Raw genomic sequence first — 21,558 nt, 5'->3', positions numbered from 1 at the left:
TAAATGACAAATTGTGTCCTTTAGGTAGGATGGCATTCAATCTCAGAATCACAGAATCACAGAATTATCAGAGTTGGAAGGGACCTCTAGAGATCATCTAGTCCAACTCTCCTGCTAAAGCAGGATTGCCCAGAGCACATTACTCAGGACTGCATCCAGGCGGGTCTTGAAAATCTCCAGGGAAGGGGACTCCACAACCTCCCTGGGCAGCCTGTTCCAGTGCTCTGTCACCCGAACCGTAAAGAACTGTTTCCGTGTATTTGAACGGAACTTCCTGTGTTCTAACTTGTGCCCATTGCCCCTCGTCCTGTCACTTGGAACCAATGAAAAGAGCCTGGCTCCATCCTTCTTCAACCCACCCTTTAGATACTTGTATGCCAATCTCGCGGCAGATTGTACCCAGCTGTACCCGGCAGCTGACTTTTGCCCAGTCACTTCCCATTAACTTCCCCAACCTTTGGCATGCAACTGTGACAATAGATTGAAAAGATGATAATTCAGCTGACATCTTAAAAGAAGTAATGACAGCTCTGTTTCAGTACTCAAGAGAGCAATGCAGCATCAGCTATTTTCAGATTACAGCTGGAAGTGTTTTACTTTCATTTTCATAGGTACAGGAGTCCTTTTTTTAATTAAAAACTTGGAAAAATCTGAACTGACCACATAAACTAAGCAAAGAAGAAATCTGCAATAGTCATTTAGTGCAATTCTCAATGGGATTCTCAAGAAGCTCTAACGGTGCGCAAAGCATCTGCATCCTATCCCCACACCTATACAGTCTCATAATGGGATAGACTTATTCTTCCAAGGTATTATTACTGGTTTTCTTCTAGCTTTCTATTTTGTTTAGATTTTTAGGTTACATCTGGCATCCCACTTTCTGAGGATATATCCCCTACTACAAAGAAAGTCTTTTTAAGGGATTCATCTTAACAAAAAGATAACTGATCCGATGCTCTCCCTATGTAAGAAATTCGCCCTGGCTAGGGATAACATCTGGCAAAATCTTCATACCTTTTGGTGTTTCTTCATTTACAAATTGGAAGTGTGGAGATTTTTGATTCCAGCTCCCAGTGATCACATATGATTTTCCATCAGAACTTTTACCCATGGACTCCTGGAAACAAGGTAAGTTTATATATTTTTGTTTAAATTAAATACATCTCTATATTATGAAATCTCAGCCCCATAAAACAGCTACTGCAGTGGCAAGAGAGCGGAAAGCATCTGCAGCCCCTGTGACACAGTCCTGTAGCAGAGATCATCTCTGAAGAAAAGAACAGTTCCCATGCAAACTTTGGTCACCTTGCTGATAACACAACAAGGCCAATTAATACTAATCATTAAATATGTATGTGGTATGAACATCTGCCTAGTGAGACCTGAAGACCAATAGCTCATTTTGATGGTGGCCATTTGACAGCAACTTTCAGCTCACACAGGTGTAGGTGAGATCACAGCCAACTACTTGGAAAGACAGGGCTCCAAGCTGCAAAGGCTTTGCTTTTTTGTTGCTGCTGTTTGAAACAACAACAAAAAAAAACAAAACCAAAAAACCCAAGGACACCCCCCCAAAAAAAATCCCCCAAACCAAACCAAACAAACCTAAGAAAAAACTCCATCCCAAAAAAAACTAAACCAAAAAAAGAAACACTTCTTCAAACTTCTTTGTAGTTGTTCTGGAAAATCCAAGGCAATCCAGTCTTTGTGGCCTCATTTTGCATCATTCAGTCTCCGAATGACAGCTGCCTGAGCGGTAAAGCTTTTAAACATATCAGGCTTTAATCATGAACTGAGGGGATGTAGTTCATTGCCTCTAATACACGAAAACAAATTAAATCTGAACACTCTCTTACAACCTGCTGAACTTGTAAACTTGGCAGATGTTTCACATTAACATACCTTCTACTTCACTATGATGTTTTAATACACCAGTAGTGTTTTATTTTATGCTAAGTAGCTATTTTATAAAATAGATTTCTGAGATCCAGCTTCATTCAGCATACAAAACACACGTTATCCAGCTATTAAGAACCAAGTCAATATTTTATCCTTAGTGTTCAGCGTGTCTGTCTTCCCTCCAATCTTATTTTCTGGGCAATCCAAAGCCTGCTAAAAAGCAAAATTATCCGTATAGTAATGGACCAGCTTGGGTACTCACTACTGTAACAAGTAGGTACTTTATAAACACTAGCAAATTTGTTTTCACAACACACCTGTGAAGTCAGATGATATTTATCATCATTTTATAGATGGAAAAGTGAGTCATAAAAATAAAGCGCCCACTAATTCTCAGTGATATATTTGAAGTCACTTAGGCCTCAATTTTTACAGCGACAAGTATGCGATATAACTTTTGATGTTCAGAGCACAGCTCTTCAGTATTCAGCACTTCCAAAAATAAGGTTCCGTGTTTCTTATTCCAGGCCCCTAAACGAGAAGTTATGACTGACTGCAAAACTGGGCAACTCCCCTGACCAGGCCTGAGGTCATATTCCAACGCTGTAGCAGCGGCAGGGATCCAACCCAGCTGCCCAGCGCCTCACCCTCCATAGCATAAGCCACAGCACCAATCCCCATCAACAAGTGTGTGTCAGCGTCTGAATCTTCCCTACCTTGAGATCACGCACAATCGTAAGCAAAATTATTACTGAATTTTGTTGACCAAAGATCCTTACCAAATCTAAAAGGTGCATGTCACCACTCCGAACATCTTTCCCACGGCTAAGGAGAAGGCCAAAACATCTGCAAAGCCAGGCAAAAAATTAAACTGCAAAAATTAGACTTACTCATAAACAAACCATTAACATTCCTTATCTAAATATTCGCTGTCACACGTCACAAGCAGCCCATGAATCCACTAACAAATGTCAACAAACCTTGACATTTCAAAGCAGCATCAGGCATGTCAAGCAAAACAATGTCAAGCCAATATTTAAAACGCCGAGGAAGATTTTATAAGCATATAATAATATGATTTTACCCTGCCTACAGTAGCCTGGAAAGTTGTTCAATTATCTTTGTTTGCAAGAACAGTGTAAAACACACACTGCTAACAAGGGTTCCCTATCTCGCAGGACAACTTGGCCTGCATTCTTCTTCCCTCGGTGGTTTTTTTGGGAGACATATTTGCATAGAATTTACCCTTTGATACAGACACGAATCAGGAAATTCCAGATGAAGTGCAAGGACCTGTCTTTTATGGTTACATTTTGCAAAGACTTTTGACACACACAGGTATATTCCCCGTCATCCTCTGGGTTATCACACTGTCCCGCATTTCATTTCAGACCGCAAAGGCTGGCAGGACCGGCGTCTTTTCTCTGTAGTATCAGCAGCATTAAACTCTGTCAGTAGTCAAAACCTGCTATTTTATTGCTAAGCAGAGAAAGATTTGAAGTCTGAGCTATCCTCCTCCCTACACAGACACTTCATATTCTAGAATTCCAGACTGTGGCAGATTCAAAGCATACGTACAACAATAGTCTCAGATGCAGAAGAGATGGAAGGAAAGCAAATTGAAGTAACTCAGTCACTGATTACAGCCTCAGCATTTAAGACAAACTGGCCACTGAAAATAAAAGCAGGATTTTTTTTAAAGAACATTTTGAAATGGGTATTTAGAGGGGACGTGACCACTGATCCCACAACCAGATCTGGGCAAGATCTGACTGCGCCTGTATCGTGTCCCCTGCCACACACATGCTGAACAAACCAATCTGATCTTCTGCACAATCCCACTCAAGAAGAGAGGTGTGGAGTAAAATTACATAAATAGAGTATTCGTAGGACAATTACTAATCTGATGCCTTAGAGGAAAGAGCAAAAAAGATCAAATAGACAAAGATTTTTAAAAAAAAATAATCGATGGAATTACCTCTCAATAGCAAGTTCTTTATTAGTTGTCTGTTGGACGTAAATCACTATCTTCTTATCGATTCCTTGGCGGAGTTTAAAGCATTGCCTGTCCTTGTCTTTGGGAACCGCACTGTTATTTACCAGGAAAGGAAAAAAAACTCAGACCGTCATTTATCTGTATTCCTTGCATGTATCAAAAACAGCACCAGACCCTTGGCGAAGCCAGCTTCTCATACAAAAGCACTCAAGACCCTTCTTCCTTGCACACTGCAATCAGTAACATGAAAGAAACAGCAACATAATTAGGTGATGTTATTTTACAATCATCAGTGAAAACTAAGTGTCCTTGGTTTTCACAAATAAAACCAGTGTTTTTCTACTGCGTGACTTCGTGTTGTGAGACTTCCAGCAGCACTTCAATGAAGTTTCTAAGTACTGATTCCCCATGTAACATGCAAGTATTCTCTGTTAAGCAATTACTTATGAGAAACTGCACATTGTTCTCTTTCACAAGGGAGGTGACTGCTGGGACACATGGTAAGCCAACAGCCAAGACAGTGCACAAATCTCTAAACTGTTTGCCTTATTTTTTCTCCAGAGAGCACCTTCTCCTAAATGCTGCAAAAAGAGGGGATAGTGTGATGTGGTGGAAAAACCTAAAATTACACTTCAACGCTAATACACACCCTATTCCCCATTGAGCAGCACAGTTGCACTAAATAGTGGACAAATTGAGACTGTAGAGTTTTGACTTTCTTTTTAAGTCGACCACATGTTCACTTTTTCCTTGAATATAAAAATAATCCGTATTTTATTTCAGACTTTCACACTATGCATTGTTACGCCCAGGAGTTGCAAAATGGACTGCGGAGTGTTGCCCATAGTTTAACACCTACAATAAAATTTGGGTTTATTTTCAGACAGCAGGTGCTTACGCAGGCCAGGGAATGGCAGACTGCCTTTTACTGTCAGCGGGAGTTTTGTCTCCGGGGCCAGGACAGTGGATTCACATACTTACAGCCAGTACGTGCGGTCAGACCTCATTTCCCCAGTGTGACAGAAATGCACCAGTAATGACCCAGGGTGACAAGTGACGGTAGATGAGCCAAGACAGGGTCAGGTACATTAAAGACTGAGATCAGAGACTGCATCAGCTCCCAGGTGAGTATGGGTCTGCACCGAAGGGTCCTATAAGGATTAGTGTCAAACTGCTAAAGCTTGCTATTTGAAGTAAAACCCGTACTGTACGCCCAGTGTAAGTAGGACGCTGCTTAGCTGGAGACAAAAATCCACTTTTCTTCACTTTGTAAAAAGTAGGTCCATAGCTTTTAAACAAATGTACCACCCCTAACGCAACTGTATTTTTATGGCTGAAAAGATCTTTAAATACATCTCCACAGCAAAGGCTGAGGTTCAGGCTGCAGTCCACGCTGAGGTATTCGAGCTGGCTCTGACTGAAACAACTCTTCGCAGCACAACTTGTGGAAACCACGCAAGCACCAAACCCTAGACTGGCTTACGCTACCTGCAGCGCTGCGGCTATGCTGACGCTGGCACCCAGCCAGCGAGACTGAGCTGCACCCGGGGCACCACTGCGCGCCGCAGCCGTGCTGCCGCGCGCCCCCGGGGCTGCTGCTGCTGCACCCAAGCCCGGGAACCGTCAGTATCTTTCAGGCTCAGGCCCCGAGCTAAACCATTTTTCAGTTTCAACACTCGAGCAATTTTTTTGGAGTGCCGAGTAAATACTGGATTATTAAATGGGATTTATTTATTTAATAAGTAAAACTTGAGCTGGATGTAAATCCAAGAAACGTCTCTGAAGCTGTGGCCAGGAGCCAATGTGCTCAACAAGTCAGAGCGCTTGCCAGACATGATGTACTGAAATAAAGACACTTCAGCAATTACAGAACACTATAAATGGTTACATAAAACATCTAAGGGCACCGTGTATAAGCTAAGCAGGAAAAAAGCTTTTTAGGATAAACTAAAAAAGGTCTTTTTAGAAACCAAGGTTATCCACCATCAGACTTAACATGGAAACGGCATTAGCTGATAAAATGTGAAAAGCTGCTCTAATACCCTCACCCTACACCACCTCCTGCTAATAACACCTGGTCCAGGAAAACAAGGAGGAAAAAATAATTTAATTTTGGGAACTGAGTCAGAAAACAGAACCAGTTAGAAACAGATGCAAGCTTTGTCCATAAAGCTTTTTTGATACTGATAAAACACTGTTTTACAGATCAGAACAGATGAGTATTTTAATGAAGCAGATCATAGCAAAACCAAGAAGAATTAATATTGATGATCTTTGGTAACAAATTTGAATTCTGCCTTCTTTTCTGCTTTCAGTAACTACTACAGAGAGAAACCCTAAGAAATCACAGGAAAATGGGTACGGATGAAGGATTTATACTTCATATTCTTAAAATGCACTATGTAACTATAAGTTGCAAATACAAGGGGGAATAAGGAAAGCTGAGTTTTTACTAGGATAAAAATAACAGCGTGTCTACACAGCAATGTCATTCAAGAAATTTACCTTTCCTGGGCAGCACTGGAAGATTCCAGTAACAACCAAAGCACTATCATGTAAAGAGGAAAAAGTCCAGCATGTATGATTTGTTCTATTAGATTCTGCTCTCAAACTTCCCTAGAGAATTCTCTCTGTACAACATATTTAAGAAAGACTGAACTGAATTTATTCCATCCATGGAGCAAAAGCAAATGTCATGACCAAAGTTAAAGTGAGAAGTGGTCTTTCTGTTCCTATATTTCAACCTTCCACCTCTACATAAACATCTTGCTTATGACTGTAAGAAAACAACTACTTAAGAAAGGGGTTTAAATAATGTTATTACATTAAATTCATCGCAAATTCATTATTGTATGGCTGTTTTCTGACACCGAGTTGAGTACAGAGCTGGAGACAAAAGACACATTATGGACAACTACGCCTTTATTTAGTTCTGGAATAGCCATGTGGGAACAAATTTGAGATCTTGATCATTAAGCTCGCAGCTGATGAAGCAGCAATAGCCCTGTACTAGACATAAAAAGTAAATGTGTCTTGTGACAAACAGATTTGGCTGAATACTTCTCTGGAGGGTAACTTATCTTTTGGGATCAGCAAAATTATTTCAAAAATTGAATTTTTCAGAGTTTTAATTTTCTCTGCCTCTTTTCATAAGACTTTATTAAAAATGTGCACACTTCTGCCTCCTGCAGTATTCACACAGTCTCAGCACCTTTGAAAACCTGGCCAAAAATGCACATAACTGGATATGACAGCATAATGATGCATTTTCAGCTTCAGCAGCAATTCAACTAAACATGACTTAAAACACATTGCATAGAAAACTGTTTAAAGACAAAAGAAAAATACAAAATAGAAAAAGCACTTTGCAGGTAGCACCATGTTCAGTTCAACAACCAACGTGAAATAGTCAAGAGCATCAGCACTGTTTTACTTCCCAAAAATGTTTATGTCTGGGATTCATTTAAACTAGAACAGAAAACTTTCAAAAAGAGAGTTTAGGGACCACCTCAGACTCACACTCTCTATTCACTCACTTTCCAACAGAAACAGATGCTGTATGCACAGAAATGAAGGATCTATACCTGAAATAACCTTTCCCGTCATCTTCTTTGATTTCCAGTGACACGGAGAAGGTGAAAATATCACTGTCTGGAGTTTGTGGGGTGGCAATGGCTGAGAGTGGAGTTTGTTTGGCAGAACGACGGAAGGCAGTGGCAAAGCTGTACAGTATTCGGCTCACCTGCATTTAGATGACACCGAAGAAAGATCAGAAAGCTACAGACATACAGAATGCAGCAGTTGAAACCTACTTGAATTTTCACTAAATAATAGAAAGAGAAGTAACTACAGGAAAATAATTCAGTTTTAACATCTAATGAACTGGTTTTCTACACTTCTTCAAAGGAATAACTATTAAATCGTGCATTATTTCATATGTGAGGTTTCGTCAATTATCTTAACTTGGGACAGAAAAAAGCTAAAAGTGATGAATCATTACTTCTAAAGTGCCTGAAATACTTCAGTTTCATTTCAGTAATAACATTTAGACATACATCATTATAATTTGACAAAAAGATTCAACTTACAGCCTCTTGGATTTCACATCGGAAGACGTGAATCCTGAAGAGTTCCGCATTGTAGTGGCTTTCAGTGAAAGCAAAGCAATCACTTTCAGGGGTTCCATCATGCCCTCGTACACAGAAAAGGATTTTATAGATTGGATAATTTGCTATTTCTGTGTTTGTCTGAGGATCTAAAAGTCTGTTAAAAGAGAGAGAGGAAAAAACCCCAAAGCTTGCAGCTTTAGAATAATTATTTCAGCCAGATATTAACTTGCAAGCTTTAACAATTTCACAGCTACTGGAGAAAGTACATCACAAAGAAATTAGCTCCTGACTGTCATTTATTACAAAGCTTGACCAGAATAATTATATCTAAATTGAACAGTATAAAAGAGTACAATGCAACAGCCATTTCCACCAATGATTTCCCCATAGCTTTCAGGGCTTAGCCTTCAAAAAGCCACTCTAATACTCAGCAGCGGATAGTCGCATCCCTGTTAAGCCTCATGTAACAGCCATTTTCCAGCCCTACCAATTAAATACTTTCCAGGCTATTTCCAAAGTGTCTTCAATAACCACTCCCACTTTAGTTTTTGGGACACCTTGGACCATCATAATATTTCATACTGATCCTTGGACATAAAATGTCTTTGGTAAACAAATTCAAAGCATCACTTTTTCCAGATCTCTTCGAAACCCACTTTTTCCACTAAACAAAATCCCAAGTTGCTCACGTTTCCTCCCAGGTAAACTGGTAGCTTGTTTCCTCTTCTGAAAAGGAATAAGATTAACTGCACGAAGTTACAGAGTACATCTGAGTGAGCTTCGTACCTCACTGTTCCTTCAGAGACGTTAGGCACTGACAGAGTCACATCTAAGGAAATCTGGCACTGGCTTCGTAAGATGGACATCATTCTGAGGGCTTCCACTTCACTCCGGGGAGCGTTCACAGAGGCGCAGCCTAAGTAGGTGAGCTTGCTAAACACCACGCTGTCCTCATCTGTCACAGGTGTAAAAGGGCTCAAATCCTCACAGTCTAGGGTCAGACACAAAGTTGAACGTAAGAAGCAAGACAAGGCGTATGCAAGTTATCTGAGATTGACTCATCACTAACCTGATGACAAAAGCAACCAAGAAACACATTACAAAAAGTCAAGTCAGGCCAAAATACTACAGGAAAACCCTGCCCGAAAGTGAGTTACTGACAGCAGAGAGCAACTCAGCTATCCCAACTCCACAACCGATCCACTCAGAGGGCTTCTCTTAAATATGAGTGCACTGATTTTCACTACAGCACTGAGATGCACAGAACAGCAAACCAGACTGATATTTTGTACAACCAGGCAAGTAAGCATAGTATTCCTGCACACATCTCATGGCTAGTATAGCAAATGTTTTCAGAAGAGTGGATAATTCAGCATACGGTAACTTGCATCACATAACCTGGTATTCACTGCACGAGGTGATTATAATGGGAGAAATGGGGAAAGGCGGGTGCTCACACCTATACCTAAATTTTTCCTTTCCCCACATAAAGCTAGTTCATAAGATACTACCAGGCATTTGCCATTTTTTTCTAACCTCCCTGGGATGGTTTCACTGGCAAACTCATTTCTGGTTTCTGGAGTCCTGCCACCGACACTGGATTAATGGTAGAAGATGCTGAAGCTTCAAGGACAACAGGTTCTTCCCCATCTCCATCAGTCCTAACTTCTTCTCCATGGTCCCGGTCACTTGACTGATCTTCCATGGGTGGGTCCATCAGCACGTCTTCAAGTTCCCTCTGCAGCTGCTGTTCGCTTCCATTCCCCACAATCTAAGAGCCACAAACAGAGTTGGGACACAGAAAAGACTGTTCAAATGAAAAAAAATACCCCTTGCACACAGGGTCGTTCATATGGCTTTTTCGGCCAACCAAAGCAGCGGTTAGTAAATTTAACCTAGTTACAATCTTAAACACAAACTGCAACATGCAAATGCCCACCAGTACAGATTAGATCCTCCCTGCTTTAACAAACCAACAAAAGGAGCTCAAAGCAGGAATTTTCTAGTACTGGAAAAAGTGAGGAGATTACTTCAAAACTAGTCTTTAATCAGCAACTACAAAGACTAGCTTATGACAGGGGAAACTTAGAGGTGTCCACAGTACAGTGGTCTATAATAATTCTCAGAATAGTACCAGAAAGGGCCAAATATAATTAAATATGCTATGTGGTTCACGGGTAAGATAGCAAGGTTTCACAGGAAGAGAAGAATCTGGAGCAGGATTACGCCATCACGCTGAGGAGAAGAGGTAGTGTTGTTCTATTTCCTAACTCATCTACAGCCTGACTTTGGGCTCACTGAAGTCAACATGAAAACATGGAGCAAACAAAATGGTGTGAAATTAGATCCTAAACTAGAAAGAGAATGAGGACATTAATTTCAGGAAACTCTTAGATGCTGTATCTAAGGAAACTTTGTCCATTCCTCTGCAATTAATAGGGAAGTGACTGATACTTTACACAGTTTAAAACTTAAGCACGGAAATGGAGTTTACAGAAGTATTTTACCAGATGGCAGTCAGAGAAAGGTACCCAATTCCAACACTTCAGCTGATGGGTATTATTGCTGGCACCGAAACTCAACCCTATGAGCAGATATGCATTTCTTTATCCTTACATCTCTGTAAGCTTATTGACTTAAGACACTACATGCAAGCTAATAAAATCCAAATTGTGCAACTACACCAGGTTCTTAAAAAGACTGTATGTGAAGTCTTATTAGAGAAAACTTTGTCTCTTTTTTTTTTTTTTAAAAAATCTTTAAAGTAAGAAAGTGGTTAAAAACAGTAAGAAGAATAAAGAGCAGACAGAAATCTGCCCATAACACCATTTTAGTATTGAAGCAAATTCTATCTGCCTCAAACTAACATCTCATAGTAGAAAATTAAATTATCTTGAAAGTGAATAAATCAACCTGAAGTCCAGTTAAGATTGCTGAAATAACACCGGATCAGATAATAGAACACCTTTGTGCACACGGATGAGCCTTGCAATGAGTTAAACATACTATGAGCAAAACATCTGATGTCACTTAAACACTGTACATGCATTTCCTCCAGGCGTGTCTCAGGAATAATTACAGGGAGATTAGAAGTTTCTCAGCCAAATTGGAATTCTGATATATGGTAATTTCGATTGCATCCCTAAAGACAAACTTCTCAGTTCAGAGGAAAAAGGAAGAAACATGAAGTTTACTTACTGTCTTCTCTTTCACACCCAGACCCGCAACCTCCCAATAATCATCTGTATCTGCAGCCTCTATCTACATCGCATTGAAAGTGCAAATTGCATATGAGTTTTCTGGTAAAAATAGCTATATAACATACAAGAATATAATCAAGGAACAGAAACCGCTGACCCGAAATTACTCTAGAATAGAGCAGAGCACAATCACTTTAAGAGAAAAAAAGATTCCCATAATCCCGTTCTTCACAAGAAAGTAGGCAAAAAGTGAAATTCATGGGTAATAAAAAAAATCGGCAAGCACACAAGATCCTAGAGGCAGGAGGGAGAGAAAAAAATAAACTAGTGAATGTTTTACAAATATTTTTTTGTTGTTCAGATTCCATAGTGAGATGTTTGTGCTCTTGAAACTCCTGCTCAAACAGAAAGTATTTTTTTTAGTATGGATTAAAATACCTTCATGTGCTATCTGGGATCACCTGCCAGGACTAGTAGAGAGTAACTAACTGCCTTACTCAGCTGCACATGCACAGAAGTATCAGTAACCTGTAACTAGTTACAGGAATCCACACATTCACATTTTCCTCCCAATAATTTCAGTATTCATTTGCATGATTCATCATGGAAGCAATGAAAAAAATCTTGCACAAGCATGTGCTCAAAGGCATAATCCCTTGAATATCAAGTTTATTATTCAGGTCTTTGCAGGCATTCATCAGAAAGACGATGATGATGGAAGATGCACCATGTTGCTCTGCACAGTTCATGTCTTGCAACTAAATATAATGAATCAATTATAATGTCCTACCATGCCCATTAAAGCCTATATATTTTTTTTAAAAAAGTAAGTTTACAGGACCTGTTTTCTATGGAACTTGAAGTTAAAATTCATTCTGGCAAAAACCTGCATCTCATATACTTTTGCTCAGAGTGAGTAAACAGAATTCAGTTTGCGTTTGGGAAAGGAAAGTGAGGTATTTATATTCACTGAGAATTAAATGTTGTAACGGTATTAACATAAAATGCACATGAAAGAAGCGCAGGATCCCGATTCCATCAGGATTACAAGCCAAAAAAGTCTCAATGGTGACATAGTGTATTTGGTAAAATAACCAGTATCAGTAACTTCTATCTACATGTTACCCTATAAAATATGATCTTGAAAATAGAAGTTCCTAAAAATAGTAGAGACAGGTAAAACACGAGTTCAAGTTGTTTACAGTGTGACAGAAAATAGGCACGTAAAAAGAAAAAAAATCTGTCTTACAAATATTCTAAAACCTCGTCATTAAAATCTTCATTTAAAAAGTAATTCAAAAGAATCCTTCCAAGAAAGCCTTTGTTCTCAGCCTAGACTACCCTCAGAAAAGAATTCTAGAAGACACAGCAAATATACTTTTGGACTGGAGGAGCTCTGCTGTTCTCGCAGCCCTAAGAGTGAAGCGCAACAAGCCAACTAGCCAAGAAACGAGCCCCAAAATACAAACTAAGACGACTACTTCATGTCAACCAAAGTCTCTTGTATATAAATCCACCACATCATGGGAACAGTGCACATTAAGATGTAAACATGTTTGAAACTTTGCTGCAACCCAAAAAACCAGCAAGAAGCAGCATGACAGAGTGCAGCAGAACTGAGGGCAGAAGAGAACAAACAAAGTGGATCTAATAAATGCTTCGCGTAGGTTTGCTTGAGATAGAGGAAAGAAACCATTTACCCTAGTCATTGTTTTCTCCATTTCTCACAAACTAATTTTACTTAACCTTTAAATAGGATGTAACCTCCTTTAAAACTTCCTCTACAGCAACACAAGGGATTTATTAGAACCTTCTGCCTTCTCCTGACGCATGTGCTGCTGGCCTCTGCTGTGAGAGATCTTGTTGTACCGTGTAGTTCAAGAACTCCTGTTCTACACTGTGCTCCAGAAACAAGGCTTTCCTAAATCCAGTTCAGTCCCACTGGCAGTGAGCAAACGCAGACACAGAAACAGTACTGGAAAGCAGAAACAGCTAGCAAATTATATTTCTGGAAAATAAGCACCGACAACCCCTTGTTGAATTGTTTGAACCGTGTATTTCAGCGCAGACAAAAAGCAAAAACACATTTATGAATTATGACCAAATGAAGAAAAAAATATGGTTCATGATTGTACTCAGAAGAAATATTTATCTGCCTGGACTTGAGAAAGAAGAAAAATAAAAGTGTGCATTAATTCAGTCCCCAGCACTATTACTTAAAACTATAACATGGCAACAAATTTGAAGCGAGAGCCTTAGGTTTCATGCACAAATTTCACAGCCTATCACATTCAGCAAACACAAGCCTAAACTTCTAGCACCATCCTCAGACTACGCTTAGCAAACATAAGATGCTCAAAGGAACAGAACATCAGAAAAAGATGTCTGCTCAAATACGAATCTGAACTTATTTTCTGCTTTTCTTAGTGAGCACACCAAAGCAAATAGGTTTTGAGATACACAAACAAATTAACTTAGTTATAAATACCAAAGCAATTGCTCCTCCCTGAAAAAATTCATCTCATTTGTTCCTATGAAATAATGACATAACCTCAGTTCTCGAATTGTATTGTTAATATTAATTTTCCATATACTGCTTAAACACGTTCAGGTATCACTGTGACAGTACTTTTAAGATACCGCCAACAACCTTCACAACTCCACTTACCCATGCACACAGATAACCAGTTTAATAATACAGTAAAACTAGATACTGAATGAGTATTTGCAAGCTGAAAAAAAAAAAGGTACCAAGAACAAAGCCATATTCCAGGGTAATATCTCTCTTTTCTTGAAGAATAATACCAAAAAGACAACTTCTGTCCCTAAGATCAGCTAAAAAGTCTTCCCATTTCCTCTAAGTTTTCACCTCTGTAAGCAGAAGGGGGTTAACAGGAAGATCCCTGTATGGGAGAATTTAGACTGCGCACTGATGGCTTATCTAAGGTATAATGTTTCCATTAATCATTCAGATTGCAGCCAAAAACCAAACAGCACATACTCTCAAATGCCAGAATACTGAAAGGCTCAAGGTGAATCGCTTTGTTCAAGGATTGTGCTCAGTCTTGGCACCAAATTCACAAAGAAGCTTATCTTTAAGACCTGCAAAGCGCTGTGGCATTCATTGCCAAATCAGGGAATAGTGTAAGTTTATTTTACAATTGTTGATGATCAGGAGGCAGCAGTACTGATGTTCTTCTTTTCTCGTCGAGAGAAACAGCATACCTGCAGCCAGCGTTTTATAACCACTTTGGAAGTAAACCCCCAAGGAATATTTAAGAAGTAGGTTTCAGGAGGCAGTGTGAAATTGATTAAGGATGTTCTTCTCTGAAATATTTGCAAGCTTTATGAAGATGACATGATACACAAGTCTCTTCAATTTCTTTGATTGTACTAAACCAGTTGTAACGCGTCACAGGAACACTGCAGGAGAGCCACAAGGCAACCTTTAGACCAGCAATACAAATGGCTCCCATGTGGAGCAAGAAGTGTTGCAGACTGCGGCACTTCATGTTTCCAAATTTTCTTTGGGAATAACAGGATGGAATGGAAAATCTGGTTGACCATGTCTGTCTCCTGGGGTCTCAAATGATGCACCACAACTTTGGGAGCTAATCACATACACTGCCACAAAAGCCTTCTCAGGGTAAGCGCCACTATGGAGACTATTCTGAATTCTTAAGTATTTACAGCTGCTGATATCTGCAGCACCTAGAAAGGGAAGCGCGAGGGTACAGTCTTTCAGGGGGTTTCATAGATCACCAGGCTGATCGTTCAAGAAAATTTCTATTTTTCTTAGACTATCCTATGATGTGACGTGGCAGTCTTCTGCAATAGGAATAAAATATACATGAACATTTTTGCCAGATTAAGCAAAATTAAGATCTTGAGACTCTTAACTAACAGAATTAGCTTGAAGGCCTGTGTAAAAGAAAATAGCAACTATAATGGTATATCTTGTCTAGGACTCAAAGGAATGCAAGAAAAACAATGAAAGCAATTGGGAGGTAAAAGCAAGATGAACAAAAGCATCAAGAAACGTTCAATAAAGTCTCTGTTACAACTGTTGCTAAGAAAAAGAGGAACACTCAGTCCAACAGGCAGAACGTGATTTCTTATCATCTTTAAAGACATTATTTTGAAGACATAGATGTGACTGTAGACTTCAGTCTGTTGCGATGGTGGAACATCTCTTTCCATCTCCCACAAAGAACACACTAACTTGACACAACCAGAAAGATCGGCTTTTCAACACATTAAAATGATGAAATTTGGAGTGATCACCTTACTTGTGTTACTTTGCTTAGAGACTGCTGAAATACAAATTGGGATGAAAGATTTTAAGTAACCAAAACACACACAAAAAAAGGGGAGAGTGACAAGGGCCTCTTTTCAGAACAGCACTTCTAAAAGCGAGAAGATGTCAATGCCCTTCCAATTCACACAAGCCTAGCACATAGTTGCTAGCAAGCCTAGCACATAGGCTTGTGTTCTCAGATTCATGCCAAGTTGTTAGTTATAACTACACTTCTACATTTCTTAAAGAGAACATTTCACATTGGGGAAAACTTTAATATAGGTTTGAATTAACACATATGGTCAAATCGAGTGTATGTTAATATTGCTTTCTATCTGAAAGCTGCGATAAAATCACAGTCCCAAGTTCTTGATAGTCTGTTTCATTCTAAGCACTTCATGAAGGATTCTGCAAAGTGGGGGAAAAAACCCACAGGTAGTGATGGAGAGAGCTCTTATTCAAAACCTAATTGTCACCTCTGACATCAGCAAAAGTAATGCAGAAATTACTGGCAAAATTGATTCCTGAATAAACTCTCCCTTCTGTCAAGTTTTCCACAATAAAGTCCCTCTTTAAGCTCTCTATGGTTAGTTTGATTTAGAAGAATAGGGAACAAACTCAGGTTATTGATTCTTACCTTCAGTCCTGTTTTTTCATCATCACTACCATTATTTGTAGATGGTGTTTCATCCCCTTGCCTGGAAACCAAGACAAAATCTTCACTGTTAAGAGTGGATACCGAGTCTGAAGAGACACTGATTTTTCCAACAGAAGCCTTGTCATCCATGACTTAAAAAGGAAGTTCGATTCATGAATGAGATTAAATATTTTATAAACTCCTGAAAAACAAAAATCATAAAAATACTTATATAAAACTTCATCCTAAAATGCTCAAATGTTTCTTTTCAGAAACCTGCTGACTACTTATAAAAAGTAACACATCTGACAGCATAACCAAGTTCCAACTCTTCTGTCAGTGTACACTCATGGCCCTGCTTTGATTTTGCTAAGCAGCACACTACTATTAGAGCACTGGTTTCCATAGCTCACAAAAGGGAAGTTAATAAATCTTTTTGCAGTATTTCATTATTATGTCAGGCACCGTTTTCTACACACAGCACAAAACAGGCCCTTGGACACACACCATGCCTGCTGACAAAGGACTCGGATTAAGGCCAGAACTATAAAGTCCGTTTATTTTCTTCAGATAATCTGTCTGCCTTCACCTACGTTCATGCAGAAATTACTTTTGTGACTATCAGAGCTCAGTGTATGTTGCAGTCACATTCTCTTCCCCCAAAACAAGAGTTAGATGATCTAACTCTTGATATTTTGTGGCAAGTATGCTTGGGACATACAGCATTTTATGAATCTATGCTGAATTTGCTGTACTGTAAGGAACAATAAAAGACTTCCAAGAAGCAGGAAGAACAGCGTAGGCTGGATCAGTACTGAGAATCGGAGCCAACAGAGGATTTTAAAAAGCTGGAACTGGCACTGAGGGGCATTTGAAGAAAGGAACAAAAGGTGAAGTTCAGCTGCACACCTTGAACTCTACAGCACAGATTCGCAGAATCCATGGCTCAAAACAGACTGCCGTGATAAAAACGGGCGATTAAATTTCCCAGAAACCCAAATATACCCTTATCACAATGGCTCGGGTCTTTACACGCTCCCAAGCGTGACCAAATCTAAGTGATTTTTCAGCCTCAAGTTATGCCTTCCATTCGGCAGAGCACTGTCCCAACCTGGCTGCCAGCAGAGCAGCCAAACAACAGAGAAACCTGGCGTATCCACAAGCACGGCTCATCGCATTCCTCGCTGAACCAGGAACAATGCACCAAAAATAGCAAAGCCTGCTTTTATTTCTATCAATACCCTTCTCTCCACAGCCACCAATATGACTTGAAAACCTGCCAGGAGGATAACATTTTTTTTTTCCTCGAGGTTATTTTTAACCTGATTACTCTCCCAACCGAGTCACTTCATGGTCCTGAAACATGTTTCACTGGACAACTGAAGCCATGCGCAAGAGGAACGGATGCAAGTTCTTCATGAATAACATATGCCTATGATTACTGGGTTTTGGTTTTAAAAGCATGTAAGATATTTATATATCCTTTTAAAAAAAAAAAAAAACCAAAACATTTTAAGATCCACTGACTTTCAATGAGAATTACCGGCTGAGAAATTTAAATATTTTGTAAAGTTTTACCCACTGTGTGTGTCTATCTGGTATTATTCATGTGTACCTTAAAGGTAGGGCAGAGTTCTCGTTTTTAAAGGTGCTTTTGTTTAAAGAATTTGTATTGAAAGTTTTCTATACTTTCCTTATTGCACCATCTACATAACACACAGATCATCTGAAAATGACTAAATCACATATATTGAAACACAGACTAAAAATAAGTCTCAAATCCCTTTGGCTTTACTGTTTTCATTCAAACAGTGCAAACTCATCTGCCACACTAAGACAGCGTGAGTAGAAGAGTCGGCTTTGATCACAACCAGCTGTAAAGATCGTCTAAGCAAGGATCAATGTAGCAATTTATTTTGGTATAGTGCGTCTGTCTTGAAGTGTTAATTTCACTTATTTCCAAAGTCTTTCAATCTGACACCTTTCACCATGATTAACTTCAATTAAAGAAAAAGTATGCTGTGCTTTTGCGTATTCCTTTTTGCAGTGGTGTGGTGTGGTGCAAAGAGATGCCACACTCAATCCTGGAGCGCAGCGGGCTCAGCCTAACCCCTACAGCAGTTTCACAATACAGAATTGCAACAGCAGAAGGTCCCGATTAGCCCAACTTTGACAACCTTACATTGAGCAAAAGTCTTACTGAAATTGCACAAGAAAAGAGAGCACAGGAAAGGGGACAAGCAGTAGACTACTTTAAGCCTTTGTTTATTAGTGAAGTATCAGCAAGCAAGGCTCAATCGCCCGCTGGAATTGGCCATGGAGGTTCATCAGATTAATGCTCAAATAGTTGAGGTGCAAAAGCACAGGTTTAAAATACTAAAAATGCTAAAATATTGTGTGAAGTTAACTAAACACTCCTTATTCCCATACTTCGTTTTTGCATGCATTTTATTTCCTCTGTTCCTTCCTATCACTTTGTTCCATGCAGATTACCGCATGGATCATTTTACCCAAATCAGAAAACTCACATCAGCAGAATCAACAACAGAAAGCCTACGAGCTCATTAAAACATGGGCCAGCCTGGAAGGGCACACATCAAAGACCAGCAGAGCAATTAAGTGTGGCAGACTTATGACTCCGCTGCAATCAAAAAGCAAGAACAAACACCGGCGGTGACAGCGCTCTTTAGTAATACCTGCAACGTGTCTAAGAAGTGAAGGTTTCTGTTCTCACAGTTTAGAGCAGTAGGAGAAAACACCCCAGCGAAGTGCAGATCTCAAGTTCTAATGTCTCTCAGAAGAAGCGAATCTCATCCCTTACAAGGAAAGAGACTTTGGTTTGTTTCAACATAAATAAAATAAAATATGAGCTTTTGAATTCAATATAGTTTAGTTCCTCACACAAAACTACATGCAATAATGCAGTATTTGCCTGAAGGTGTCTTTACACCTCTACAGGAGACAGAGTGTCTAGGTAAAACTAGGTATACCGAGGCAAAGTTTTAATAACTTATTTCTCTGCCCACCTGTGTAATGAAACGGGTACCCTGGCCTCTCCTCACAACAAAAGACCATTGGAAAAAGCTGCAAAATAAGAAAGGCTCTTGGGTTGCTGCTTTCAGTTTCATTTAAAATTCTAATTCTTAATGCAATTCATCTTCACTCTATGATTGCTGTTATTACACAATGCTCCGATGTGAGTCCAAGAATCCAACTACGGTTTTAGAAGTGTTCTTTTTTATCTTTAAAGCAACCAAAGAACAGTAGCAACCTACCTTACTCTCTGTATTCAAGATAATGTGCAAAGGAACAGCAAGGGCACCATTCATCATGCTAAAATCTCAAACAACTAGAAAACAAACCTATCAAAGTTCAAGATCACTTACATAGATTTATAAAATATTTATCCTTTACTTTCCTATCCTCTCCCAAGTATTTGGCACCTGACCTGCAACTTGCAATGAAAATTTTCCTTGTAAGTACTGCCAGAATGATTTAAAAGAGCTTAAAGCAAACAGTACATTAAAAAAAAAAAAAAAAAGAAAACCAGAAACCCTTCCATTTTACATCACCGTAAGAGACTGAGGCTTGAATGCCACCTTGAGACACATAGACACATGCAACACGGGAAGCATGGCACTCGCAATTACGGCTGGTCTCACTCCATTTCCAAGAGGCGCCCATTTTCCAGTGTTTAGAACACCCACAGCCACACAGAAAGCCAGAGGGTGAGCAGAAAAATCAATGTTTCAGCTATGAACTTCTCAGACTGTTTAAAACAGCAGTTACCTTTAAGTCAACATAGCACCCTTAGCACTGAATTTAGAGTGGAATGCAACACAAAATATACTTAAGTTTTGGGTTTTCAGGGCAGAAAAGAGAATAAACATGAGAACAGGTATGCAAACTAGAGAGAAAAAGATATTTTTTTCCCCATTCATATCTTGCTCAGCTTTTGTACTTCAGCTGCACCTCCTGCAGCAATTCCACAAAGTTACAGTATATCTGATGAAGAATGCACCAGATATAGAAGAACAATACAGCAATATTAACTAAATTACTGAAGAATAGCATAATTCAAGCAGCTACCTTGAACAGCGAAGTCAGAAAGCTTGGCATGCAAAATAAACTTGTATCCTCTATCCCCTAAAATATAAAAATACTAAGTATAATGTTAAAAAACACAGAAAACAAGGAGGTAGAACACAGGCAAGACACTGAGGTGGCTGATTCAATGCAAGTTGATTCACTGAAAATAATTTATTTTCTGTTTCTATTCCTCTGGCTCTATGCATAGCTTAAGAATAATATCCGGTACAGTTTGATTTAAACACACAAAGTTCTACTTTCCTAGTTTTCATCATTAGCATCTTAGTGTGGGTGAAAAGTGGAATTTGCAGCAGCGTTCAAAAGCTTTGCAATGCACTTTGCAAAGCCGTGTTATGACAAATAAGCCAGCATTCTTTAGGATTCTTAGCTCTTTACAGTCTCTGACATCTATGATTTTTTTTTACCTTCGCAATTCACATAGCGTACATTTATTGTTTTAAAAATACATAGCAATTCCTGAAAAAAGCCTGGAAAATGCTACAGCCCAATGCCGTCACTACAGGCGGCTGTGTCACTTGTTTCAGTCTGAGCAGCGTAAGAACTGTAAGAGCAAAAGTGATGTCACACTGACAGACACATGGGAAAGGAGCTGTGGTTTGACTTTTTCTGAGCACATACACACCGCCTGTATTTTACTGCAGCTTTGGAAAAAAAAAAAATACGAGAAAGATCAATCACCAGCAACCTTTTTCTTCTCACATATCACATGATTAATCTGCATAATCATATGTTTGATCTTTACCCACCTTCCCTGTGCAACACATATACTCTCAAATCCAATGAGAAGTATTTTGTACTCAAAATGAAGCAAAAAAAGCCAGCGGGATACTGCATGTGAAAATAAAGGCTTAGGATGACTAAAAAAAATAGCAACTGCAATACCAACTTTTCTGTTCATTTCAGAACACAATGACAGCCACAGATGTTCCCACTAAACTCAAGAGCCAGAAAAAAAAAAGATAGTTGGAGATAACGCTGCCTCAAATTTCACCCTCCCTCCTCTTTTCAAGAGCGGGGAAGCGCAGATCTCAGGAAGCTGAGTGAATCATTAGACATTGTATGCAAAACCAGGAATCAGACAAAACACAAGAGTTAAGCTAATGCTATCTTTGTTAACAACCCTTAACAGATTCATAGTTAGTGCCAACATAATTTTGCTTTTAATCTTAATTTGAGCTGTCTGCTCAGAGGACAAAACTCTAATTTTAGGCTCTTCTAATAAGCAAATTCTCCAACCCCAGAAACACGCGGCAGGTCCTGGGAAACCATGGTTTATAAAAGAAATGCTGACACTGCCTTAGCTAGCCCAT

At 39.3% G+C, this 21,558-nt stretch overlaps 1 protein-coding gene across 2 annotated transcripts in view; it reads right to left on the bottom strand.

Annotated features, from left to right (window-relative positions):
* RABGAP1 (RAB GTPase activating protein 1) overlaps nucleotides 1–18,947 on the bottom strand; it is a 71,989-nt gene extending 53,042 nt beyond the window's left edge. The window contains exons 1-9 of one of the 2 annotated variants that reach the window (XM_082492837.1): nucleotides 18,835–18,947; nucleotides 16,139–16,340; nucleotides 9,541–9,775; nucleotides 8,791–8,995; nucleotides 7,984–8,158; nucleotides 7,480–7,637; nucleotides 3,878–3,988; nucleotides 2,679–2,745; nucleotides 1,015–1,117 (exon numbers count right to left, since the gene is read on the bottom strand). In XM_082492837.1, the coding sequence (XP_082348963.1) occupies nucleotides 1,015–1,117; nucleotides 2,679–2,745; nucleotides 3,878–3,988; nucleotides 7,480–7,637; nucleotides 7,984–8,158; nucleotides 8,791–8,995; nucleotides 9,541–9,775; nucleotides 16,139–16,288 (1,204 nt within the window). In that variant the 5' untranslated portion in view covers nucleotides 16,289–16,340; nucleotides 18,835–18,947. Of the gene's footprint in view, nucleotides 1–1,014; nucleotides 1,118–2,678; nucleotides 2,746–3,877; nucleotides 3,989–7,479; nucleotides 7,638–7,983; nucleotides 8,159–8,790; nucleotides 8,996–9,540; nucleotides 9,776–16,138; nucleotides 16,341–18,834 lie in introns of those variants that run through there. The other variant, XM_082492838.1, reaches the window with a different exon arrangement.
* Nucleotides 18,948–21,558: the final 2,611 nt, after the last annotated feature.

Source organism: Vanellus vanellus, assembly GCF_965231255.1.
Source record: "Vanellus vanellus genome assembly, chromosome: 18".
Lineage (NCBI taxonomy): Eukaryota > Metazoa > Chordata > Aves > Charadriiformes > Charadriidae > Vanellus > Vanellus vanellus.
Note: the sequence above shows the minus strand (reverse complement) of the source record. Positions and strands in the feature narration are given on the sequence as shown.